Raw genomic sequence first — 27500 nt, forward strand, 5'->3', positions numbered from 1 at the left:
CAAAGGGAGGGAGAGAGAGATAGTGAGAGGAAGGGAAAGACAGAGAGACTGAGATTGAGAGGATAGAGGGAAAGAGAGCGTGGCAGAGGGAGGGAGAGACAGAGAGACTGTGGCTGGATAAAGGAAGACAGTGTGATTGCTAAGGGGTGAGAGAAAGAGACAGAGAAGTGGGGTGAGAGAGAGAGAGAGAGAGAGAGAGAGAGAGAGAGAAATAAAGAGAGAGAGAGAGAGAGAGAGAGCGAGCTGCCAGACTCAGAGGTGTACTTATTACATGTCCAGACAGAGATCTCTGCGAATTAGGATCTGTGCCAACGTGCTTGGGTGCAGAGAACGAGGAGGACACATCAGCGTTTGGCTTTGCCCGAATATGACCCGGAAGCGTTTCGATGCAGATTTAGGCCAGGCAGCAGAGTTGCACCACAATCCCCGGCTATGCTAAGCCCTTTTCAATGTCCTTCCTTAGTTATGAAATACTTTACATTTCATTGCCGGCCGTCTGACTCATTTCCTCACAGACTCACCGCCCGCCCCTCACCCCAGCTCCACCCACTCCTCCACCCGCTCGCCCGCCCTGCCCTCAGCAATTTTACTCAGTGTGCCACGGTTTCACAATGTAGCCGGTCTGAGTTGGCTAAAACAAAGGATTTGAGGCCTGAGGTTTCTCAAGACTGACACAAGCAGTCTGTTTGAGTAATTCATGAATGAAACCCTTGCTGACTGACACCCACTGACTTGCGTCACTTTGGTGAACCTAATAACTGAACACTACCTTGCAGGAGGTTGCAAGTTTTATATATTATTTTTAAGTGGCCTCTGATATACGATTCAGAAACGCCTCAGACAATATAAACGCCATTTAGACCCATAGGAGGTATTTCCTTCTGTATTGTGCAGTTTCCAACCAGTGGACCGCAACCAGTGTGTGTATTTATGGCAAGTATTTATACACCACTAGAGAAGGGTGAAAGGGCACGGGATGCATTGCCAAACAGTCCATTAGACAAGGTGACTTGTCAGCCAGGCAGGCTCCCTGTAAAAGCACCCTGCCAGGCACCAAGTCAAAAGCAACCGCTTCAGTGAATGGCACTGCAAAGCCTGAAGCAGCCAGCATAGCTTTTTAGGCCAGAAATTCTCTTCCTCCTTCTGCTCCTCCTCCTCCTCCTCCACACAGGAAGAAAGGGAAAAAAGGAAAGCACAGATATTAAGAAGGCCACGGAGTTTAGAGAGCAGGCTTCAGAGCGGGCTCTGAGTAGTGCCCAGTTGTGGCACGACAGAGATTACTGAGATTAGCCCGGTGCTGTGTTATGGCGCTGTGTTATGGCGCTGTGTTATGGCGCTGTGTTATGGCGCTGTGTTATGGTGCTGTGTTATGGCGCTGTGTTATGGTGCTGTGTTATGGTGCTGTGTTATGGTGCTGTGTTATGGTGCTGTGTTATGGTGCTGTGTAATGTAATTGAATGTAACACAAGAGCGACGGGGTGGGACGCTATCTGAGAGCCTCTGGGACGCTAAGATGACAGCTCTTTAGTCTGCATGGGAGTCGCGGCTCTTCATGTGAAGATGTTAATGTTAGTGTGTTTGATAGAATTGGGAGAACTAACATTTTCAGTTAGAACTCTTCCAAAGTGCAGAGGGTCACTACTGTGTTCAGACCATTGTACATATATATATATATATGCATCTCTGATGGAGGAACAGATGTTCCTTTTCAAAAGTTAATCAAAGCATTAGCCCGCATGACCCATCTTTTTAAACTCTTGTCAGATAATAATTTAGTTGTGGTTTTGAAGGTTTCAAAAGACAGGCAACATTTTGTGTTGGAAAGACACTGATGTATTTATACGCCCTTTTCAGTTATCCATTGAATCACTGCATAGGCCATACTGACAGTCATGGTAATATTGGTTGCACAAAAACCCAGTGTAATTCTGCCCAAAGCCTCAGTTGATGATTTGAAAGTCACTCTGCTGTGCACTTTTCGGAGGCTAATACTGTAAAGCAAGGAATTTACAATGAGCAGTCTGGCCGAGTTGCATAGGCCATGCGTTTGTCAGTGCGCGATACCCCCACAACTTCAGACCAGCGTTACCCCCACAACTTCAGACCAGCAATACCCCCACAACTTCAAACCAGTGATACCCCCACAACTTCAAACCAGTGATACCCCCACAACTTCTGACCACCTCACAGAGAAGTCCTGACTGTGGTGAACTGCTGTTGAATGGTCCTTCGTTCAGTAGTGGGGAGATCCTCGAGTTGCCTGAGCATAAATGAGCGATGGGGAAAGACGGGCAACCTGCTGCCTGGAGGCTGGGATTTAGGCCCTTGCACCTTGAAATAGCCCAAGAAGTTAAAGTGGGGCAGATGAGTGTCAACCAGTCTTCAGATTCCGTTCTGAGGCTTAAATAATTGAACGGCTTGGTATCATCATCTTTTCTGGATGATAAATTATTCATCCCATTTGAAAGCAGATTTAATTTGATTTGGGCTTTTTCAATGCTTCCATGGCAGAAAGGGAAAAGAGATAGAGAGAGATAGAGAAAACAGAGAAGGAGGGAGATACAGTGAGCGAAAGAGGGAGCGAGAGAGAGAGAGAAAGGAGGAAGAGAGGAGATAGGGCCTAGTTAATTTCCCCTGGATTCTCCAGGATTAGAAGTGGTTTGAGACAGAAGGGGGAGCAGGACCTAAATCCAATTAGACTGCAAATGTAATTAAATGCACAGAGAGAGAGAGAGAGAGAGAGAGGGAGGGCACAGGGGTGGAGACTGCCAGCTCTGCCCTGTTGCTCGACTTGCTGGGTTTCCCAAAAGCGTCTTTGAGCAACCGCCTTAGTAACTAGGAGAGAGTGTTCTCAATGATCGTCTCTCTATTGTTTTTACGATGGGGGTTGTTCAACGGCGGTTTTGGGAAACGTACCCCTGTGCAGACGGGGCCAAGCTCCTCTCGTCTAATCCCTCTTGGTGTCACCACCTCCCAATTAGCCACTGGGATAGCTAAGTCAAATCACCTGCTTAGACTCATCTCAATTAGCTAGCTACTTACTTGTTAAATTAGACGTCAAAGCGCAGCTGATGGAGATAATGTTTGGCTCACCTTTAGCGTCTGCTGGAGCTGAACCAACCAGGTTATTATTGCCAGAGGAGGAAGAGCACTGTACACAACAAGTGTTTTGTTAGCATGTTACTACACTTTTTGAGGGATTTTTTATGATCCTTTTTTATGATTATTTTATGTGTCCTCTGTTTACATTTTATGCACATGAATGTAAAAGACTATCAAACATTGTGAAAAATTAAACTGGAGCTGGAAAGTGACGTGAAAATGAAGAATTTGCAAACCAACCCTAGATTACTTAAATGTACCCAATCTGTTTCTGTGTGATCAGCCATTGCTGTCTGTTGAATACTGTTTTGGGTGCTCTCATGTTCTCCTCTGTGTCGTCTGGTTTTTATAGCCTCATTACACAAGTGGGTTTTAAATAGCTGTAGTCGAGCCTCTGCAGTGGGCTTGTGTTGCGGCGCTGTCGGGAGCAGGCCCGTTCCTGGTGATCGCCATGTGGTGTTCCCCTGTCCTCTACCACACAAGCCTCTGCAGATGCTGCTCCTCGGGCCGCTAGCCTAATTCTCTGTTATGGAAAGTCAATTCAATTAAAAAAATAAACTGCATAAATACGTATGTGCTCAGTTTTGTTTGCAAAGACGGCAGTTGGGATGTTGTTGTGTTCATGTGCTGTGCAATATGTTTCAGGCATTTGTTCTTTATTGAGTACAGTTTGACATCAGACTCCAAATTAGTGAGTTGCATCTGTCTGTGGTGTGAACACTATGGTGTTTATCATTTTTGTAACATTTTGTGTTACAGCAAAGTTTATAGTCGTTTAAAGTAATGCTGTCTTCTTTCTGCAATAAAACGGCGTCAGTGTGTTTGCAGCAGTGAAACACAGAATCATAATGTCTCCCTCCTTCGCCGCAATGAGACGAAGATGCGATTCAAAACTGTAATTTTGTATGGAAAAAAAGTCTCCGTTGTAAAGGGATTTTGCACTGCACACACAGGCCTCCGTAATACCATCAAATCTGGCTCCAAATAAAATGAAGAATGTTGTAATCGGGAAACAGCTGCCCACGGTGGAAACACAGTCTACCGAGCTCCTCTGTCCCGGCACGGTGATTGGGGGGGGATTAAGATGGAATGACAGATAGCAAGCTCTCACTGTCACAATATCAGGGCTTACAAGCTCCAAGCTATCAACATGATTGAAAATAAGTCAAGCTCAAACCATTGTGGAAGGTAGTGCTGAATGGTATAATGCTAGCAGGGTAATATCAGGTAGTAAACACAGACTGGGATAGAATGTGATCAACTTCTTTGGGGCATGTGGATGTAGCCCTAATGCTTACAGCGCATTACATTTTTTTTCATTTTGAGAAATTGTGACAATTGTGGACACAGGCCTATATTTACAGCGCCAATATTTGTATGGAGTGTGTACATATCTTTGTGTATCTTTATCTGCATTTTTTCATATCCATTAGTTTGTGTGTGTGTGTGTGTGTGTGTGTGTGTGTGTGTGTGTGTGTGTTTGTCTGAGCGCACATGGTGACTACCACAGTGCAGGGGTTAGCTGAGGTAACGTCCTAGTTTGCCGTCACTTTCACATGGAAGGCTTGTCGTGTTCACATGCCTTTCGGTCGCCGCTCGCCCCTCTCCTCTGACAGTTATTGATGGGCTGCGATGCACTGGTATTTACAGCCCCGCAGCTGCTTGTTGTTTTACTGAGGCTTTTATTTATTTATTTGTTTATTTATTTATTTGTATCACAATCCCCTTTTATTTCCATATTACATTATTATTCAGCACCAGCGTATCAGTTTTCAGTCTGACCCGACGCGATAACAACCAATGTGACCTTTTCAGGCAGAAAAGAGGGAGGCGTTGTTTATTTGAACTTTCACCAGATGTGTTTTCATTCATAAATAAACTTGTAGGACCACTGAAGTAATAGACGCCATAATAGCGTTGACATTGTACCACAACACAGGCCCGGCTGTTAATATGAAGACAGTACGTACATATGTTTTGCACATGCCTGCCCCATTGCGAAAGGAACAGTCAGTGGTAAAATGCCACAGATGCATTATTTAGGTCAGCCTGCGAGTGTGAATCGACTGATATCTGCTGTGAAGGGGGATCGCGCTGTCCGTGTGAAGCAGGAGTCGCCTGTGGCCACTGTCTCTCATTGTGAGTGTGCACGGCCTCAGAAATCATTGTGAGTGTGTGAGGTCGCGACCCCGGCGACCTGCTGCCATTGAGACGGCGCGCGGATCCTGAGCCGGGCTTAAGCCGGAGCGCAGGGGAGGGAGGAAGGAAGGGCGGGAGGTGCGGGATCACGGCCTCCCAGATCGCCGCCCCACCAAAGGCGGCCCCACGGGAGGTCACGGGCGTCTGCCCATCCGACCAGGCAATCCGTTTAATCCTTCATAATGGAAACTCTTTGTACTCCATTGGCCGAGGACACGGCTCAAGTGGGTTCTTTTGGCGTTTTCAAAAGACCTCGCAGCCTGAGTGTGTCCCCCGCCCCGCTCAACCCCACCCCACCCCCACCACACACTCCTCACTCTGAGGGGCTCTCTCTGGTGTGTGCACTTGATTGAAAGCTATATAGGAAGCCGGAGAGAAAGGGAGAAGATGAAGAAGAAGGGGGTATGGGGTGTGTAGGAACTTATTGATTTCAGGCTAGATTCCCGGTCTTGTTTTCTGTTATGCCACACCAATCAATTTAGCAAATGTATCACTGTCTTAGTTCCAACTGGCTAACACCTGCACCTGTGATCAGAGCTGGCAGCGCTGTCAGTTTCACTGTTAGGCAGCAGTTGAGCCTCCCCCACGCTGAGGATACTGTGGTCAAACTGCAGGTGTGAAAGTGTGTGCCTGCGCTTGTGCGTGTGTGCATGTGTTGAGGGGGGAAGGCCTTGTTCAGAAATATCAAGAGACCATACATCAGGTATTACATTTCATTCTGCTGTAAATATGGGGTTTCCAGCGTCATCTTGGTATCCTGCTTTCAGTCAGCACAGAACTTGTGTTACAGTATCTTAGGTGAGGCCGAGCACCTAGCACTAATACTATGTTACTGGTATGATAATATTTTTACATTTTTAGTAGTCCATCCTTAATTCATTTTAATGCTTGACATACCCTTAGAATTGCTGTGAGTCCTATCTGTGTCAAATAGAACAAATAAAGATAAGACACATAAATGGCCTTACTAGTGCTAGAGTACATAGCACCAATGACTGCTGACGTTTGAACAGATCCGGGCTAGAGGTGTGTTCAAAATAGCAAACAGAGACAAACGTTTGCAAACATTTTGAGTTCACTGTGACATATTCGCAGACACACAGAGTATGAGGATGTAGTTCTTGGCGAACAAACATGGACACTGGACTAAGGGTAACAAAGAAATTGAACGATTTGGAAAAGTGCAAAGAAAATGCGTTCACCACGAACTTCCACTTCTGTTTCTGCAAATTCAAACGCACCTCAGATCCGTGCCAGAATCGTCTCCCATCGGGGACTCAATCCCTGGTTAGTTCGAGGAAGTAAGATCTCATCTGCAGGGCCTTCTTCAGCTTTATGATGTCCTCACAGGCCAGAGCAGTGCTTACTCTGCAAAACCTGCAGTATAGCCCCCAGAGAATGCTCAGTGCTTGGCTGTATGGAAAGATTCATAGTACAGACATTATAAACGTCAAAATGACAGGCGGCCCCGCAGGATGTGCAAGGCTTGATAGGTCGATGTGAAGTAGGTTACGATAGTGAGATTGCCTAAAACCATGCAGACCTTGGAGGGAATTGGAGGGTAACTTCATTGAAACAATGGTTGCTAGTCAACCAGTTCACTTGTCAGTCAGTCAGCTAGCTCCCTAGGCACACATGAATGATGTCATGTGTTGGATTTTCTGAACGTTTTTACAACAAAGCTGCTCTTTCTTTTGATGACGCCGAGGGACGAGACCCTAAGAACACACCGTGAGACACACCATCCATCCAACTTCACATGTCTCTCTCTCTCTCTCTCTCAAACACACACACACACACACACACACACACACACACACACACACACACACACACACACACACACACACACACACACACACACATACATCTAATCATCCTCCTTCACCTTACATTCCCTTTTCCCACGTTACATACACTCATTGATCTTTTAATGGTGCAGACAACACCCCTCCCCCGCCTTCCTTGTGCCACCCCCACCCCGTCTTTAGACGTTCAGACACAGGATGCCTGTGTCAAAGCAACCAGACACACACATGCATGGGCTGTGCTTAGTGTGTATAGACCTCATAAAGGCAGCGCCATCATAAAGTGCTAATTGTTGCTAGGGGATTGGAGCCGAGTTGATTATGCTGATCCATTTCAGTGGGCTGGGCCTTACATGCAGCCCAAACAATACTCAAACTAAGCCGACTCCACACTCTGGATGGGAAAAACCAACGGTATTTATCCCGTATTGTTTCAAATTAATGCTCTATGAAAAGTCTTTTGTTAAGGACATAATGAACCACACTCTTTTCAGAGAACAGCTTGTTTATTGACTATTCTGTCTAGGTTTTTTTTAAAGTGGTGGTGTAGTCATACAAAACTGGACCATGTCCTGGGTAGCCACAGTCTGACTATTTAAAGGGCGTTTGCGCGACAATTAATGTGAATGAACTCAGAAAAGCTTGCAGTCTTTGGCGCACTACAGAGCTCAGGTTGCAGAGGGAGATTGCAGAGCCTCTGAAATCAATGCTCCACACTCGCTCAGATAGACTGGAGCGATAGAGAAAAAAAGGACAAAAGTAAGGAAAGAGAGAGAGAGAGGGAAGGAGGGAGGGAGGAAGGTAATGCCCTGAGCTAAACTCAAACTCTGCAGTCTTCCTGCCTCCTGCTCAGCTTTCCTGGTCTAGTGCAGAGACTGCTTGCCACCCCAACGCGCCCCCCTCCCCCACCCCCCCACCCCATTGTCATGGTACGTTGCTGAATGCTGACTCAGCGGTAATGCCGTGGCGAGGCAGGATGACTCACTGCTGGAAGTCAACACCACATCCCCTTTGACCCACTTCACCTCACTCAGCCTGTGGAGCCCAGCCTCCTTCTCAGAGGGCAGGGAGCAGGGACAAGAGTTACCAGCAGCAGAAGCTGTGGCAGAACTTGACCCCTGCCCATCTCTCGCCCATCAAACCCGCCGCCCTCCCTCTGGTCATGGGCCCCAGGTGGAGAGGTGTGAGGTACAGGAGAGTGACAGCACTGTGGAGGGGTGGAGGGACTCAGGGTCTGCTGTCTGTTTGGACTCTGGCTGTGTTGGTCAGAACTGCCACATACAGACATTATTATTCACATACAGACATTCTTTTTTTGCACAGTAATTGTGCAATATTAGGCATAGGGTAATAAAAACATTTAAAAAGTAGTTCTCAATTTCAAAAGTACCTTGAGACACTCCTGTTCCAAGAAGAAGAAATATCTTATCCGAGCAGAATCTGGTATTAGTCATAATCCAGTTCCATACTTATCTGAGTCTAAAGACTCACTGTGTGCAAATGTGTTTCCACAGATATTCCTTTTTGTGTGTTGCCCAACAGAGTATGAAAGAGCTTTGCCTTTTGGACGGGGACTCGTAGCTTTTCCCCTAGAAATTGCTCTCATGTGGTCTAGTAGTTGCTCTTTTTGAGCTTGTGTTTGGGGAAAGGATGGTCAGAATATGGTCTGATATTTCGCTGTCTGTGTACAGAGAGAGACAGAGAGAGAGAGTAAGAGAGAGAGGGAGAGAGAAAGAGAGACAGAGAGAGAGAGAAACAAATTTGGCACCCCATGCTGTGGCCTTGTTGCAGTCTGTTTGGCGAACTGTAGATGCATAGCATGGAGTAGGGGAGGGCATTTTTCCAGCTGCTTGCACTTCAGCTGTTTTCTGCATTCTGTTACCTTCATCCAGTTCAGGGAGAGAGCAAGAGAAAGAGAGAAGGAGAGGGAGAGAGAAGTGGGGAGGAGGACGAGAGAATCCAGCGGAACTGTTCCAGAGTCAGCTGTTGCCGTGGTGATGTGTGTCCAGCGTCTTTGGCAGCTGCAGAGGAACCATGCAGGAAGGGTGGGGAAGAGTTCTGCCATTAGTGCTTAGAATGGCATTCTAGATTAATAGTGGTTCCGCAAGATTCCAGAACTCTGTAGCATTTTTGTTTCCTCTGGCATGCAGCTCTGCCTCTCTCCATTCTTTCTCTCTCATTCTCTCTGTCTTTCTCTCTCTCTGGGCCAGGCAGAGAAAACATGGTATTGAAAATGCAGTATCCCTCTGCTCTGCACTTTTCCATTCACAGGCAGCTCAAATTGCCATATCATTAAAAAAAGGTCAGAAAGTTCAGTTTTAAGTTGTCTGCTGTGGGCTTAGTAGGGTTTTTAAAATGATGCATTGAAAAAAAATAAGAACTTTTTTCCCCCCATGCTTGCGTAGAGCTCCAAGCAGAGCCCAAGTGCCTTGAGCGGGTGACAGGGGTGTCACTATGGCGACAAGATGTGTCTCCACCACAACTAACCCATTCTGTCATGCCTGCTCCAGCCCGACTCCTCCCCTTCCCCCAAGTCCACTTGGTTTGGAAAAAAGATTTGTGAAGAAATTACATTCTCTGTTTAAGACATAATAAAAATGGTATCCCGGCAACCGACAGGAATAAAAACACATCTCCCTGGACCCAGCAATAACAAAATGATTCAATTACTGCATAAATACAGCTGTGAAGGCCATGTCTTTTTCCCTTCCCCATATGCACAGGCTCGCCTGCTTGCCGGCCCTGGGTTTTGTCAGGACACTCCAGTAGCCTGTATCCCAAGGCTCGGATACCCACCCTAACGCGTGCCAGAGGCTGATAGCCCCGCAAAACCTGCCCGCCGCCATCAGCCCTCGGTCAGATCAAAGATCCCCAGTCCGTGGGTCACAGTGGAACCATTCATCGCCTCTGTGTTTATCAATTACACTCGTACAGTTAATGTATAAACAGACCCCAAGTCAAGGCGCGCTTTTGATTTTGATTGTAGGAAAACCAGACCATTCCACTGGAGTGCGTCCAGGCCTAATATGGAAAAGGGAGAGGGGGTTGGGGGGGGGCTCTCTGAGTCTCTCAGATCCTTTACTGTTTGGCTCCCGCACACAACTCCCTCTTTTTCTCCCCTTCTCCTCTCCTCTCTATTCCGCTCCTCTCCCTCTTCATCTTTATGTTAGCGAAGTAAACAAGCTTGGAGGCAAAGCTTTATTCCATTTGAAGATAAATGGGTGCAGCTTGGTTCCTGATCCCTTTGTCAGACTCTGAGTCTCCCGAAACAGCAGTAGCGACCGAAGAGGGAGTGCGTGATTTAATGCCGAGCGAAGGTGCCGATAGGCAAAGCTCACAGGTGGGAGAGGGGATAGGTTTGTGTGGCCTGTCCATAGATGCCTGCAAAATTCCCTGTGTTAATTTGCGCAGATGGAAGCAGTAGATGGTGGCTAGGCTGGGGTGGGAGGGCAGCCTATGAAAACAGTGGAAGCATAATGAAGTTGGAAGTTGGTGCCTATACGTGTATAGGACGACTCCAGAACAAACTCCAGAACAAAACCCAGAACGTCAAAGCCTGGCTCACAGGTCTGGAGCTAACTACAACTGCCGTGGAAGCGCTTTTCGAACACACCACTTGCGTGCCAGAAAACAAGAGCGTAATTAATGTTTATTTTTGCCTCAGGAGTGGTTGGTGGATAAGCAAGCGCCGTACTGTATATGTAAAGAGAGTCAGTCTTTTTCTCTCTCTCTCTTTCTCTCTCTCTCTCTTTTACTAAACATCTGAGGAACATGTATGGACAGCTGTCTGTAGGGACCGGCCCTTTGCTTAATGCACGAAAGTTTACATGTCAGAGGCTTAAGACAACATATGTACAGAGTGAGTTGGTTGAATGAGTTTCTCATTGAGGCAAGTTTCACTTAAATTAAAAATACCACCTTGCCCATCAACTTTGCAGATTTTTAAATATTTTTCGGCATAACACCGTTCCAAGCGCTGCCTCTGACATCAAAAGAGGCCGACCTTGACACCAGTGGCAGTTAAGGCCTTTCAGTGTGCCGCTGTTTTTTTGGGAAATTCGTAAAAGGCCCGCTTGGATTCTCTCTGTCTCATTTCCAGGCCGGATCTCTGGTTTCTATCAGCGGAGTTTCTGTCTGTAAGCTTCGGAAAGTTTACATAGTAACTCTATCATGGCTCCGTGGGTCCTCTTCCGCCACTGATTACAGATCTCTGCGTGTACTGCACATTCAGCCAGGCAGGACAACAGTCTGTCGACCTCAGAATTACAGCACAATGTTTCTTTTGAACGTCTTCTTCCAGTACCAAGTTGAAGTCACTGGAAATATAAACACATTATGTTCCCTGCCGTCGCTCCAGTGCAAAAATAGATGTGAAAATCTGGTTTCCTGCTCTGGGAGATGAGGCCTGCGTGCTCCTCTTGCACTGCTCATGAGGGTGGACAGATTATGTGTACAGACCCATAAATCTTCACTTGCTGATTGGAAAATCTCATTGTTCTCATACAGTATAATTCAGTCGTCAAGTGCAGGGCAGCTGCTGAATAATAGTTAGATAGCTGCTACAGTGCCCTTGCAGGTAGCAAGTGTATATTTGAATGAGGGCCCGTGTGTTTATATTTGGAAAGAGAGGGTCGGTGCCTTGGGATCAGGAGGTTCAGAGGTGCCCTCTTTTTACCCCGGCAAACAGTGGTGTCACTTTCCAAGAACAAAAAAACTGATGATGGAGTGAAAGTCTTGCGTGGGAGGGTGTAGGGGGTGAGTGGGCTTTAAAGGTTTACCTAAATCCGCTGTTGTACGCGGCAAGGCTAGGGTAACCGGCAGCCCTGGCCTGGGACAGCTGGAAGCGTTTAAAATGTTGTGCTGCAGAGAACAGCTCAGACTGTTTATTGCATGAGATCTGCAGTGTGCCTAAGTCATGTCCAATTAGACTGCGCTGGCAGGCCCAAACCGAGGTTGCGAGCCGTGCTCTCCTTCTCTCGTCACCGTCCCTTACACCACCGACCCCCCCCCCCCCTCACACTCTACCCCCCACCCCAAAATCACCCAACTGAGGTCCAGTACTTTCTGCTCATCTATGACACCATGCTGAATGCAAACTGCCAGAAGGATGCCTCTTTAAAAAAAAAATAAAAAAAACCTTTCCTTCTCCCTGCTTGGAGACTAACCGCATTGGCGTGCTGCGTTTAATTACGCTGAGGCCCCCGAAAATGAAAGTGGCGCCCGCAGATCCCCTGCTCACTAGCGGAATATGTGGAAATATCTGGAGCGATTATTACCGCCGAGTTTCTGGAGGAACGATCTGTCGGCCTTCCCCTTCACACCCGCTGAGCAGACCCCCCCCCCCCCCCCCACACACACACACACACAAGCACACGCACACGCATGCACACTGTATGCAACCATAATGCCTGAGGTCTTATTTTGATCGTGGCATGCGTTTCTGCATAGTTTATGAGCGCATGGATTTAAAGTGCCATTTATGATGAAGTATGCTGTTATGTGGGGGTGTTTTACCATGGAGGAATATGGAAGTAATTAACAATTCCAAACAAACGTTACAGAATTATTGTGCCCTAAACAGTAAAGAAACTGTGGCTTGCCTCAAAGGCATACAGATGTGTACTGTTGTTGTTGAGATGTCACCACTAAGAGGGAAAATAGTCAACACAACTTAATTGGATAAATGATTGCTGTGTGTGTGTGTGTGTGTGTGTGGGGGGGGGGGGGATGTTACTGCAAGATGGGACACAATCTGTCACTATTTATGCAACTGTCTTTATTTAGGAAGTGCTATATATGTCAGGCGATCCCATTACATGCACACATGTGGATATCATGAGCAAGTATTTCTGCCCTGTATCTGTTTGGCATTTGGATATTTTAGTCAAATTTAAATCCTCTCTTGTGTACAAGATTCAATTTAAATAAAATAAAAAGCACAACAGATTCCATTTTCGGGACATAAATCGCCAATAGAAATATCCAACACTGATCATGGGTGACAGTCGACCAAATGTGGTTGAGCCCTGCATTGTCTGGTAAAGTCCCTGATTTAATGAATTGGGATTGTGCTGTCTGGTCTAAAAATCAGACTTTCCACTGTTATGCAACTCATTTTCCAGTTGTGGTTGATAGTCGCTGGTGGTCTGTTGTGTGGCGTTCGATTAAGTCGGTCACATTAAGTCATGGCTAACCCCTTCGCTCCCTTTCCCTTGCAGGATGAGTTTCATCCGTTCATCGAGGCCCTACTGCCGCACGTGCGTGCCTTCGCCTACACCTGGTTCAACCTGCAGGCGCGAAAGCGCAAGTACTTCAAGAAGCACGAGAAGCGCATGACCAAGGACGAGGAGCGTGCCGTGAAGGACGAGCTGCTGGGCGAGAAGCCCGAGGTCAAACAGAAGTGGGCCTCGCGCCTCCTGGCCAAGCTGCGCAAGGACATCCGGCCCGAGTGTCGCGAGGACTTCGTGCTGACCATCACAGGCAAGAAGGCGCCGTGCTGCGTGCTCTCCAACCCCGACCAGAAGGGCAAGATGCGGCGCATCGACTGCCTGCGGCAGGCCGACAAGGTGTGGCGTCTGGACCTGGTCATGGTCATTCTCTTCAAGGGCATCCCACTGGAGAGCACGGACGGCGAGCGGCTAGTCAAGGGCGGCCATTGCGCCAACCCCATTCTGTGTGTGCAGCCGCGGCACATCAGCGTCTCCGTCAAGGAGCTGGACCTCTACCTAGCCTACTTTGTGCAGGAGAGAGGTGAGTACCTCCGTCACGTCTGCGTAGCGTTATGTGTGTGTTCTTGTTCTTAAGTAAGCCCACTGATAAATATGGTCTGTTTTGAAAGAGCCAATAATGTGCCTGATCCCTTTCAAGCATGTCCATTAGATAAATGATCGTTTTTTGCGCATGCCAGTAAGATGACTAGTAGCTTTTGGGGCTAGTCCTGGTGTTGTCATATTACTTTTCATGTTGTCTTATCATTTTTGAGTGACCTTGTTCCTGAGCAAGTTAGTAAGATACAGGGTCATTTTTGAGGTCATCATTGAGGTCATCATTTTCGAGTCTGTGAGATAAATGATCATTTAGCAGCATGTCCTTAGATGACTGATTGTCTTTGTGAGTCGATGAGATGACTACAATCTTTGTAAAAAAAAATCCCGGCAAGGCAACCATGCCTCCCCCACCACCCCCCACAATGGGCCTCCCCACCCCCTCTCTCTTGCCATCTGTGACTTGAACGTGTCCAAAACAAATAGTAGGACCGCAGCTGTGGTTGGTCACTGGTCTGGTTTCTAATGTGCCTTCATAGTGGGGATGCTAAGTGCTAAGCAAAAGCTGCTGACTCAGGGCCTTCCTTAGGGTATTATAATAGATGCACATCCTGTCCCATAGGAGAGACTGTAGTTGAGACTCTGGCCAATGACCTTTTTAAACAAGAGTTTTACTGTTGAAGCTTGAGAGGATGTAGCCAATGTGCAGCTAGGTTTAACAAGGCAGAGAGAGTCAGAGAAACAGAAACAGAAACAGAGAGAGAGGGAGAGAGCGGTGGAATGGAGAGATGGAGCAGAGAACATGCGAGAGAGAGAATGCAGAGAGAAGAGGAAGGAATGAAGCCGGTGTACAGTGCCTGCCGGTGTAAATCATTTTAAACGAGTGTGGCTTTGAAACGCCAACCTTGGCGACAGTGGTGGGTAGTAACGCGTTACAAGGAACGCAAATGAGTAAAAAAGTAAATTTTTCGGGTAACGAGTACTTTTTGCGTTCCTTTATAAAGTCTGCACTTTTACTCTTACTCGAGTAAATATTTGAACTAGAATTCTACTCTTTACTCCGTTACATTTCCATTGTGCTTTCATTAAAATGAGTATTGTGAAAAAAGTACACATATCTTTGTTTACTGGAATACAAGCGCACGGCAACCAGAGGGTAAAAACGGAGAGGTCAGTTAGCTATGCGTTATCGACGCGCTCTCCACAGGTCGCAGCATTGTTGTCATTTCATAGCGTTCAAAAACTCCACATCGAACCTTCGCAAACATGTTCAGGTAAGTTGCATTCGTTTTATCTGTACTGCAGCTAGTCCTGGAGATAAATGTTACATCCTTTACCATTTTACAAACTCACATCCTATGCACAAGGCGCAGTGCAAACTCTTGCACATAAAACCAAAGAGTATAGAGGTACTTCTATACTCTTTGATAAAACTCTATACTGCTAAGACGTTTCCATTTAACGTTAGGCTACATTGGCTGCAGTAGTCACGTTAGAATGTTAGCAGCTAGCGTAACGACTAGATGGCCACCGTTAAAGTTAGCAGTTTGTTTGACTGACTGACATAGTTGCCAGCTAACGTCCGAATGCACGTTTGCTATAATATGCAAGGGCAAGTAGGCTATACCTAGGCTACAGTATGTTAAAATTATTTATCACATCAATAGCGCTGGTATGGTTAATAAAAAACGATCTGCGTGTGTGTGTATACATCTCTGGAGTTGATCTGATATCAGATCTACAGTATGTAGTCTAGTCTTGTCTGGTTGGCTTAGCTTTAAGTGTGCGTGTAATAAGGTTTAATGAAAATAAAAGTAATGTATGTGTGATCTATGAGACGTGTAATGAAAAAAAAAATACATGATACAATGAAGCAACTTGTGAAGAAATGTTTCAAGAGTGCATTTCTTCCTGAATACTTTTTTACTCTTACTCGAGTAACTTTTCCAATTGGAATATTTACTTTTACTCAAGTCGATTTAAAGGAGGTAATTGTACTTTTACTTGAGTACCAATTTTCAGTACTCTACCCACCACTGCTTGGCGATGTGTTAAAATGTACAGTGTTGTATAAAAGGGTGCAGTCTGGTAGTTAGCGGGTAAAGCTGGATGCCAGCTGATGCGCGGCCTGCCTCTGGAAGCCGCCAGCGCCCCTGCCACCTCCACTGGACCTTGAGGTTGGCACAGAGTCCCCCGCAGATGGAACAGTGTAGGGCTGGCACCGCAGAGCTGCAAGCAATGTAGAGCTAAAGCTAGTTAGCTAGCTCTACCCCATCTTTGTCTGTGTGTTTGTATGCACGCACGTGTGTGTGTGTGTGTGTGTGTGTGTGTGTGTGTGTGTGTGTGTGTGTGTGTGTGTGTGTGTGTGTGTGTGTGTTGTGTGTTAAGCTAGTTCTCCTTCCTCTCTCTAGTGTGTGAGTTCTCTTTCCCTAGTCTTTGTATGTGTGTGTGCTCCTCATAACATTCCTGGTCAATCTTGCCATCTCTTGTTATCTTTCCATTTGATTTCTTATAGTCTTAGAATGCTGTGTTTAAGGGGTGGGACAGAAATGGTAAAAACAACCCGATATTGTGACATTTTAGTACATTGGAATCCAATATTTATTTATTTATAATTAAATGCAATGCACTGGGCATTGCTGCATTGTCTGCCTCATGATACTATCATTATCATGAAACATGCTCTTTTCAATTGGTGGATCTCATTCCACACAAACAGTATAGACAATACTGTATAATACTATTTCCACTTATATTATTTAATCAATAAGTCATCAGCAAGTTTTGATATTCAAAATATATTGCAATTCATTGGGCTTTGTTGAATTCACTGCCACAACATAGTATCATTATCATGGAATGGTATCATCTCACAAGCCACCCTGTGATATTCAACCCTATTGTGTACATTCTCACCGACAACAATCTGAGTGAGGTGCAACCTCTCTCTCTCTCTCTCTCCATTTCTCCTTCCCTCCCTCTCTCTCAGTCCATCTCTGGCTCTGTGTATTATGTAGCTGTGCTTGAGCAGTGCAGTGCTGTTGTGTATTTATGGCTGTAGTGGAGTGGTCAGCGTGTCAGGATGATGGAGGGGGAGTGAGAGCTGGGGCGGGAGGATGGAGGCGGGAGAGGAGTGTAGTGGGACGGAGCGCTGCGGCCTGGTTGCAGCAGCAGGGTGACTCAGCATCATCACTCCCCCACAGTCACTCCACCCCCCCCCCCCCCCCCCCACCCCCAGTCCAGTGTCACAGCGCCAGCCCTTTCAGCTCACTACATTACCCCCCCCGCCCCCCCACCAACCGTCACCATCACCTAACTCACAACACCCCTTCTAACTGAAATGATTAGCTAAACATAGATATCTAAACTATACTCACAATGTAAATATTGGATGAATATAGTATAAAATGAACCAGGAAGTGATCATTAAATATGCATTCATTTAATACTTCATACAGTTGTTTGAAAAATGCAGTAAATATTTAAGTTAATGAATAAGTAATTCATCAACATCTTTGCAAAGCATTGTAAATATACTGTAAGTAAGTAAGTATCTCGTGACATTCTGTGTGAAGCATTGTAAATATACTGTAAGTAAATAAGTATGTCATTACATTCTGTGTGAAGTATTTTCAAGTGGAGCAAATCCTTGGTCGTCTGCGGGGGCTAAACTTAGCCTTCGCTTTTTGGAGAGGCATGAGTGAGAGCAGATCAGTCAGACGATCTAGAGGAGCAAGAATCATGCCAGTCTTTAGCAGCAGCCTGACTCTGGCAGTCGTTTCCTTCTCTCTCTCTCTCTCTTTCTCTCTCCCCCTCTCTCTCCCTCTCTCTCCCTCTCTCTCTCCCTCTCTCTCTCCCTCTCAGCAACCCTCCACCCCCTCCACCTCCCCCTTCCCTGACCTTCACCCTCGCATGTCTGGGTCAGCTCTGCTTCTCTGTCACCAGACCTGCCTAATAGCCTACAAACTCCTGGCTGTAAATGCTCAGATAAGAAGCTGAGGCTTTTCACTTTCACTCAGACCAAAGGGAAAGGGGGAGGAGGAGGAGGAGGAGGGGGTGGCGCTGAGTGAGCGAGGAAGGAGGGAGAGGGAGGGAGGGATGGGTGGGGGGGTGGAGTAGAAAAGCCAGTCAGCATTTGTTCTTAAAGGCACAGTACTCGTCTTTTGTTTGTATGTGTGTGTATGTGTGGTGGTGGGGATAGTCGGGGGGGGGGGGGGGGGGGACACATAAGGCATGTTCTGCTCCAGTTCCCCTTACTCTGTCGCCACAATCTCTCTCTTTTTTCATGGCTTTCCCTCTATGCTCCTCTCTTTCTCTCTCACTTTTCTCTCTGTTTCAGCCTTCTGTCCCCCTCTTTCTCCCTTCCCCTCTCTATATCTCCTTCTCTCTCTCCCGTCTCCTCTCTCCCTTCCCCTCTCTTTCTCTCGCTCCCTCTCTCTGTCTCTCTCTCTCGCTGTCCCCCTCTTTCTACCTTCCCCTCTCTATCTCTCCTTCTCTCTCTCTCCCGTCTCCTCTCTCCCTTCCCCTCTCTTCCTCTCTCTCTCTCTGTCTCTCTCTCCCTCTGTCTCCCTCTCTCTGTCTCCCTCTCTCTGTCTCCCTCTCTCTGTCTCCCTTGTCTGGCTCTGTGGTGTAAAGTCTGGGCTGCAGCAGCTGCTGGCCTGTGTGAGGGGGAGTTTTTGGCTCTGGCTCCGTTGCTGCGATATGTTTTGGTATCTTTACTAATGAAGCGGACAGTGAGACAGGAGCCCTGCGTGGCACTGAGTCCAAGGACAACACGCCTCACCACTTACCCACACTCTTATCTCCCCTTGCCCCCCCGACCCACAGCCACTCCAAATGAGCTTTGGAATGGAAACAGGGAAACAGTAGACCGTTCCCTCCCCCAAAGTCATTTTTGTTGTTGGGGGTTTCAATTCCTGATTTTATCGATATTAAATATGTGTGAAAATGCTTGGGTGCACGCTGAGTGCTGCCCTCATCTAAGTTGGTCACATGATGTTGGAGAATGGTGAAACACACACACACACACACACACACACACATACACACACACACACACACACACACACACACACACACACACACACACACACACACAATGTCTTCAAGAGCTCTCTCCTGTATCTGCTCTGCTTTGGCTCGGGGACAGCAGTGGGAGTAAATGTGCCGTGGTGAAACACACACACACACACACACACACACACACACACACACAGAGACATGAGTAAATGTGCCGTGTAAAACGTGTCAAAACAAAAGCCACGCTGGTTCTCCTAGTTTGACACAACAGGCTTCACAGGAGAAGAGATGGTGGGGGTGGGTGGGTGTGGGGTGGGGAGGGGATGGCAGGCAGGCAGTGTGTGTGTGTGTGTGTGTGTGTGTGTGTGTGTGTGTGTGTGTGTGTGTGTGTGTGTGTGTGGCGTGGGGGGCACGGTCAGCAGTGCAGGCCAAGAAACTTCCGAGGGCCCGCCGAGCCAAGAGTCCTTCCCGTCTGCCTTGACCTCCCCCTGAACCCGCCCTCCTACGCTGGCTCCTCGCTAAATGGCGGCTTCACAGAAAAACTCTTTGTGTGTGCACTGGACTGTATCTGGCTGTGTGTGTGTGTGTGTGTGTGTGTGTGTGTGAGGGGGGGGGGGGGGGGGGGGCGCATGCATCTGTCTGTGTGGAGGGGGGGGGCCTGGTGGCAACTGGTGGAGCTGAGGGGGATCCTGCATGGTCAGACATGCACGCTCACACACACACACACACACACATATCTATATATTGCAGCAGCAAAACACACACACACAAAGGCATACACAGAAACTCACACGTGCGCACCCACCCATATACACACGCACACACACACACACACACACACACGCACGCACACACGCGTGCACATGTTCAGTCAACACAACGACAGAAGAATGTGCTACACTGCCGTAGCAACGGAAATTTAGAAGGGGTGGGAGGATGAGGGTCACCTCAGGTCAAGTTCAGCTCTGTTATGTGGCATCCAACAGGGGGTGGTGTTCAGTGCCTGGCCACATCATCTTAAAGGGACAGTGCCTGGCCACATCATCTTAAGGGGACAGTGCACGCTCACGGCTTCACGCAAAGTAACCCGTGTCAACTGGACCCTATATCTCACTTTAAAAAAACTTTTCTAAATAGCTGCACACACTCTGAGTTGCTCAGTTGCAGTTTGCACCTGTTATTGTAATACCACATGTCTCCATAACTAAACAGACTGTGTTGGAATGCAGATGAATAACCATAAAACTATGTCTCCGGGGTTGCAGATGTTGGATAACATATAAATAATGGAAGGAACATTGAGGAATTTTGGTAGGTTTTTTTTAGCGTTGGATGAGTATCAGGCTATCTCTGTGAGATGGTACGAGAGTTTCCTGTAGCGGAATGGCCTGTCTCTGTTAACAGTAAATAAAAGAGTGTCTCCTCCTCTTTGTCTCTCTCTCTCTTTCTGTTTCTCTCTCTCTCGCTCTCTCTCTCTCTCTCTCTCTCTCTCTCTTTCTGTCTCTCTTTCTGCCTGTCTCTCTCTCTCTTTTTCTGTCTGTCTCTCTCTGTCTGTCTCTCTCAGTCCCGAGCCTGCACACAGAGAAGCTGCTCCATATCTGTGTGCAGTAATCAGCCAACCTGCTCTTACCTCATGGATACTCTCTCCTGCACTCCAGCACTCAATACCTTCATTTGGGCTTTGATTCGTCAGAGGCTCCCTCCCTCTCTCTCTCTCTCTCTCCCTCTCCCTCTCTCTGTGTCTCTATCCATTTGTTCCTCACATACACACATGCACTCTATCTCTCTCTCTCTCTCTCTCTCCCTCCCTCTCTATCTCTCTGTTTCTTTGTCCCTCTTCATCTCTCTGTGTCTATATCCATTTCTCTCTCACATACACACATGCACACATTTCTCTCTCACATACACACATGCACACATTTCTCTCTCTCACTCTCTCAATCAGTGAAGGCTGTGGGTTAGCTAGATGGATAGACAGAGGGAGGGAGGGAGAGAAAGAACGACAGAGAGGGAAGGAGGGAGGTCACAAGTGAAAGTCAAAGGCACTGCAGCTTCATGGTAATCAATCTGGCCGATCGATGTGCTGGGGTGAGGGGCGGTTGTGTTTGTGTGTGTGTGTGTGTGTGTGTGTGTGTGTGTGTGTGTGTGTGTGTGTGTGTGTGTGTGTGTGTGTGTGTGTGTGTGTGTGTGTGTGTGTGTGTGTGTGTGTGTGTGTGTGTGTGTGTGAGAGAGGGCAGGCAATGTGCTGATTGTGTACTCTGGGCCTGAGCTGCCCTGAGAGAGAGAGAGAGAGAGAGAGAGAGAGAGAGAGAGAGATACTAGATGCACACCATGTCTATGCCAGTGTCGGATGGAATCGGAGAGGAGAGGAGAGGTTGGCAGAGGATGCTGGGTTTGCTCTGATGTGCTCTCAATGGGAAACCGCAGAGCAGATGAGAAAACTCCCCTCACTTTTCTCCTCTCCCCTTCCCTTCCCACCCAGCCATGCTCCCTAACACTACCTCTGTGTCTCTGGGTCCGCAGGAGAGATTGTGGATTTGTGGGTCGGTACAGTGCACTAGTGAACTCAGTGCTGTCCCTGGAAGGTTTCTGTTTAAAAGAAACGATCACCTAGATAGACACTATACCCAGACAAACCTGAGTTTGCCAGATCTGTACCAAATATAATAATAATAATAATAATAATAATAATAATAATAATGATAATAATAATAATGATAATAATAATAATAATAATAATAATAATAATAATAACATTTTACTTATATAGCACCTTCCTGTGCAAGACGGCAATCCAGACTTTTCTCAGTTGTAGTTCCACGTTGGTGGAACGAACTGCCTAGCACTACCAGAGCAGAGGCGTACCTCTCTACCTTCAATAAGCTCTTGAAGACCCAACTCCTCAGAGAGCACCTCCTGTCTACTGTCTATGTTGGATACCTTTTAAAATACACAGGGGGTAAAAAAAAAAAACAGTTATATTTTGTTTATATTTCTGTCATTTAGATAGTTTTAACCAGTATTTATTGTTACACCCGGTTGTAATGCTCTTGACTGTTCTCTCCCTTGTACGTCGCTTTGGACAAAAGTGTCTGCTAAATGACTTAATGTAAATGTAGCAAGACCAGGCTCATGGGTTCATTATAAAAGTAACAGACATACTGTTAAATCAATCCATTGCACTGTGCTGAAGTCCCTTTGGTTAAAACTATCTAAATGACAGAAATAAAAACAAAATATAAATGTTTTTTTTTTTTACCCCCTGTGTATTTTAAAAGGTATCCAACATAGACAGTAGACAGGCTTGTCTAGTATTACTCTGCCTGTTTGAGGTTCATCCCAGGCCACCATCTGCTCTGTACAATATTAGGCTCTGCTGCTCTCTGATAAGCTGGCCATGGAGCTTGTCTGTTTGTCATGGTGCTGGAGGTCACGCGTGCTGTCAGAAACCGCAAGGGGCTGCGCCCAGGTAGCCGAGCCAGGACTGTTAGGATTTGCCTTTAAACGGCAAAAAAAGACAAACATGAGGAAACTTGAGAAAACTAAAAAAGGTCTCATGTGCTGACACCGACAGTTTTGGGTCATGTAGACTGATTCTTACTCTCAGTGTATGTTAGTGTTGTGTTACAGTATCCAATTTAAAAAACACGTAACAGATTCTGAGGCTGAGTGTGTGTTGTGTGCCCACACGTGACATACGTCCTGTTGTGTTACAGTCTCCACCATAAAGCCATCTGACTGGTTTTGGTTAGACTTTTGGTTAAACTGAGTCATTGTGTGTGTGTGTGTGTGTGTGTGTGTGTGTGTGTGTGTGCGTGTGTGCGTGTGCGTGCGTGTCTCATCGTGTCTCATCGTGTCTCACACACTTGTCTCATCTGGTCCTAATTGCGGTGTGTGTGTGTGTGTGGGGCGCTGCCAGCTAGACAGAACCACGCTCCCCGCAGCTGGACCCAACCAGCACCTCACACACGCATGCGCTCGCACACACAGACACACACACACACACATACACCTTTCATTTTTTGTCTCTTTTCGAGGTGACCGGAGGGTCGGCCCTCGCTGGGGCTCTCAGATTACCACCTCCTCCAGTCCCAGACAAGATGCAAAACCTGCCAGGGCAAGGGGTGGGAATTATCTGGCCCTCTTGGCCCAAACACACACACACACACACACAGAGCGCGAGCGAGATAGAACAGAGGGCGTAGGAGTGAGAGGGAGACACAGAGAGCGTGTGTCTTTTTCTACCGCCTATGTAAAATATTTTTTCTGAAAGCGCACCTCCAGCTGCCATGGTGCAGAAAGACATCTTTAATGGTGTGTTTTGTACGGGGGCTCAGTCGGGGAGCAAGCTGAGTCTCAGAGCCCCTCACACACATCCTCCACAGCTGCCATCTTCACAGCTGGGCGGCAGAGCAAACCCCTGACCCCCCCCCCCCCCCCCCCCCCCCCCCTTCAGTGAAAAGTGACAGCAGCGTGGAAGGCCCGACTCCAATAATGTACCTTCTTACTTGGAGTCGTAATAGATGTGCTAACGATCGTTTCTCAGTGCAATCAGCAGGCCAAAATACCTGACTGAGATAATTACGGTTTGTTTGGACAATTAGAGATGAAATGTTTCAGCTGCTCCGCCTCGGCCATATGGTGGTGCAATGGTTTGTGTGTGTGTGTGTGTGTGCACGCGTGTGTGTGACTGTGTGTGTGTGTGTGTGTGTGTGCGAGCGCATGCATGTGTGTGTGTGTGTGTGTGTGTGTGTGTGTGTGTGTGTGTGAGTGTGTGTGTGCGAGCACACGCGCGTGTGTGTGTGGGAGGGTTGCAAGCCTGCGAGGCTGTTTGTTTCATGGCTTGGTTTGAACTGTGAGACAAACTTCACGCAGAAGTTGACCACAAAGGTTTTGGCAAGCATTTACTTGATTAGCGATTTGATTTCCCCCTGCACCAATAACAGAAAGCTTTTTTTTTGCATTAAGAACGTCATTGACTTTCACAAAGCTTAAACATGACCCCCTAGTCAACAAGTAAAGGTTGAGCACTCCGAAGTTTCTGTACTTACTGTAAACTCTTGCCTGCTGAACTGCTGAAGCAGCTGATGAGTTGTGATTTCTAAACTCGAGGCGGTGAATGGTTTCACCCTGGTATCATTTTGGTGGAGGATGCGTCATACCCAGATAGCTGACAGCTCCAGTGCGTATATATGTGACCCTGATGTGTTTTGCAGCATGATGCAGTTGTGCTATGGTGATGTAATTTCCCATTTTCATTTCCTTTGTAACTTTTTCATGCAACGCTTATTTAAAGATTTGGGGAAACACATCATTGCCATTCTGGACTATCATTTTTATTGTGCATTTACAATAAACGAAACTGTTTTGCTTTGAGCCCATGCTGCCATTTGCGACGGCTGACGTAAACCTTTCAAGCAAAGGGGTTTCCAATGTGTCAGTTGACCTTTCATGTGGTTTACACAGTCGCAGGCAAGATGGTTTCCGAACGTAAATAGTTTCAGTGGGATCACAGCTTTTGTGTGCAAACATTCCACCACTGAAACTGCCTCGAGTCTGAGATGACCTGTTTCCAGTGATTGGATGTTTGATGGTTTATTTCAAATGATTTCAAGATGACTTTGTTCTGGTTACGGGGGTAATCCCAGTTTCGCCTCAAACTTGAGCTGTGCTTCCAGTTGTGCTTCCACTGTTTTCTGTAAGGCATTCTTATTTTTTATTTCTAACCTCGTGGCTTTGGAGCATGTTGGATCGGAACCATCAAGGGTCCCGTCCCAATATGCTCCTGAGCTCCCTGGACAGTGAACTTTATAATAATTTGCCATTTTCAGAAATGTTCCCTCAATGGTTACATTGTCCATATAATGAGAATCATTTGTAATCAGACACAATAACACAGACTGCCTTGATAGCATGTCTGCAACAGAGCAGTAAAAGAATATAAACACCATTTTCACGAGCCATATTTGAACTTGTCTGGGTACTTATCAGTGCCTAACCTCGTGTTCACTATCTACCTATTCACTAAAAAGGAAACCCAGGACGGAATTGAATTTTACACCAGGTCTCCATTTTCCTTGTGCACCCTCACCCATACTCATCTGTACTGAGGATGTACACGTGGCTGGGGTGGGGGGGAGGTAAGGGGGTGTGGGGTGCATTCTGGAAGGCGGTAGTGCATCGTGGCCATGTCCTCCCTCCCTCCCTCCCTCCCCACCTCTCTGTGCTCCTTTGAAGTGGCCTGTGTTTGGGAGGGCTCGGAGCAGGACGGAGCCAGAGGGTGTTGGATGCGGCGGGGCTGAGATAGGTGCTGTGTGTGTGTGTGTGTGTGTGTGTGTGTGTGTGTGTGTGTGTGTGTGTGTGTGTGTGTGTGTGTGTGTGTGTGTGTCTGTGTCTGTGTGTGTGTGTGTGTGTGTGTGTGTGTGTGATGAAGAGGGCTCAGAGCAGGACGGAACCAAAGGGTGTTAGATGCGGCGGGGCTGATCAAAGCGCCGAAGGAGAGAAGTGACAGATGAAAGGCAGATGCGAAGGAGTGGAGCTGTGCCTCCCAAACCGACCCGGGCCAACCGGGGCCGGGCCGAGCCCAGCCAAGTCTGCTTGTGTCCTCCTGGCTCCTCTCCTCTCTCCACCGCCCCCACTTGGCAGCCTTCCTTTCCCCTATGCTGAGACCTACATTCTGGCCTCCTTTCAGTGTGATCTGAGCAGGGAGACACACACACACACACACACACACACGCACACACACACACCCACACACACACATACTCGCCTAGGAGTGAAACTGGAGCACATATGCTCCAGATTGCAGTGTTTCCCTGTGACTGAAATCTCACCGTCCCTCGGAGAATGGTGAACGGAGGATGATGGGTAATTAACTGTGGGGACTCTCTCACCCCCGACATCAGACTTGTCAGTAAGGAGGTGATATTCTTGGGCCCGAAAATAAATACGACAGCTTATCTTCTCTGACATTTCCACTCCATCCACTGAGGATGCATGGGCCTGAAAAATGAAATGCAGGTAAAGATATTTCAATTTTCTTCTTCGTTTTTTCCCCCTTCCCTGACGTTTCTTTTGTTTTATGTTGCACTGAAAGTCATCAACGGGTCAGCCAAGTCTAGGTGATATGATAGCGGAGGTTCAGTCATCTAATACTCCGGCCAGGTATGGTGGGTCTGTGGGTCTGTGGGTCTGTGGGTCTGTGGGTCGTGGCTGTCAGTTAATGACTCAAGCTTTGACTCGAAGCCCATGGGGCCATAAATGTGTTTTATTCAGCACATTTCCTTCCCCCCCAACCATCACTTCAAACAACACTCATTCCTGTCTGACATCATGATCGCAGAGATAAACTACTACAGTAACGACTGAAGTCTTTGATACTTTCTTATGACGCTAAAAACCACAAACGCATTTTTCTGTGTTGTTTTGCACTATATATGATTTGTATGACACCCTGAAATCTTTGACAAAACTCACCAAAACTGAGTTTTGTAATTGGGTTTATCACCAAAGGTTCACATTGTTCTGGAGGTAGACCTAGGTTTTTCATAAGGCATCTTCAGACAATGCTTATTTTTGCCAAATGTTATGCAAATGCCAATGTGAAAAAGTATGTTATGGGGGGCACTGTTGCGCAAGCAGTAGCCCCAACCACATACGGGTTTGACGCCCATGGGGGACACGGGTTTCAATCCGGCCCGTTGTCGTTTCTCCTGTCCACTCCCCACCTCTTCTCCCTCTCATTTCCTGTCCCACTCTTCACTGCACTAACGATTAAAGGCAAAATAGCCCAAAATAAATCTTAAAAAAAAAAAGTATGTAATATAGTTATCATTCCTATATATTCCAGGACCACATTATCATTATATCAGTTTCCCGGGGCAGACATTAACTATTTGTGCCATAACTGTGCTCCTAGTTGTTCCTCCTCATAAAGCCTATTCCCACATCGTGGAAAAATTCATACAAATCCGTTTATCTGCCTCTAAGCTCCTAAATGGCCGTGTATCCTCATTTACAGGAGGGAATCCTGAGGGACCCTCCAGCTCGGCCTAATTTTCGCTCTGGCCTCATCATCGCCTCATCATCTCTCTTGATCTAATCCTTTCTGCCCTCAAAGGAAGCAATTAGGACCCTTCCTTTAATCCCTGCAGTTATGGCGAGGAGATTGCAGAGCTCTTTGACAGCCAAATGAACCATAAGTGGACAACAGTTGGAAACAGCAGAGAGAGGGGCGGGTGTGTGTGTGTGTCGGGGGGGGGGGGGGGGGGGGGGGGGTCTGGTAAGGGTCAGGCCAATCTAACGAACAACACACACACACACACACACACACACACACACACACACACACACACACACAGACACATATTAGTTGCGTGTTGCTGTGGGGCAGCCACACCTGATCTGTCTGAGGCAGGCATTAATGGGTTTTTGCGATTGTGTATTTTTAGCCACGTTTAAGTCTGTCACCTCTCAACAGGGTTATTAATTCAGTTTCAGGGGCCCTGTGTTTGCGGAACGCTGGCATAGCTGCAGGCATAGATAATGATGTATTCTCTCTTCAGGGGAGAGGTCTGTTTCTCTCTATGGAGACCAGTTGTGCAGGCAA

General features: G+C 47.1%; 1 protein-coding gene across 4 annotated transcripts in view; it reads left to right on the forward strand.

Moving 5' to 3' along the window:
- Positions 1-27500, forward strand: part of nfic (nuclear factor I/C) — a gene marked incomplete at its 5' end in the record, with an annotated part of 107168 nt that overhangs the window by 11937 nt on the left and 67731 nt on the right. For 3 of the 4 annotated variants that reach the window (XM_080833696.1, XM_080833695.1, XM_080833697.1), the window contains one exon: positions 13328-13859. In XM_080833696.1, coding sequence (XP_080689822.1) covers positions 13328-13859 — 532 coding nt within the window. Of the gene's footprint in view, positions 1-13294; positions 13860-27500 lie in introns of those variants that run through there. The other variant, XM_080833694.1, reaches the window with a different exon arrangement.

This window comes from Sprattus sprattus (assembly GCF_963457725.1).
Source record: "Sprattus sprattus genome assembly, chromosome: 2".
Lineage (NCBI taxonomy): Eukaryota > Metazoa > Chordata > Actinopteri > Clupeiformes > Clupeidae > Sprattus > Sprattus sprattus.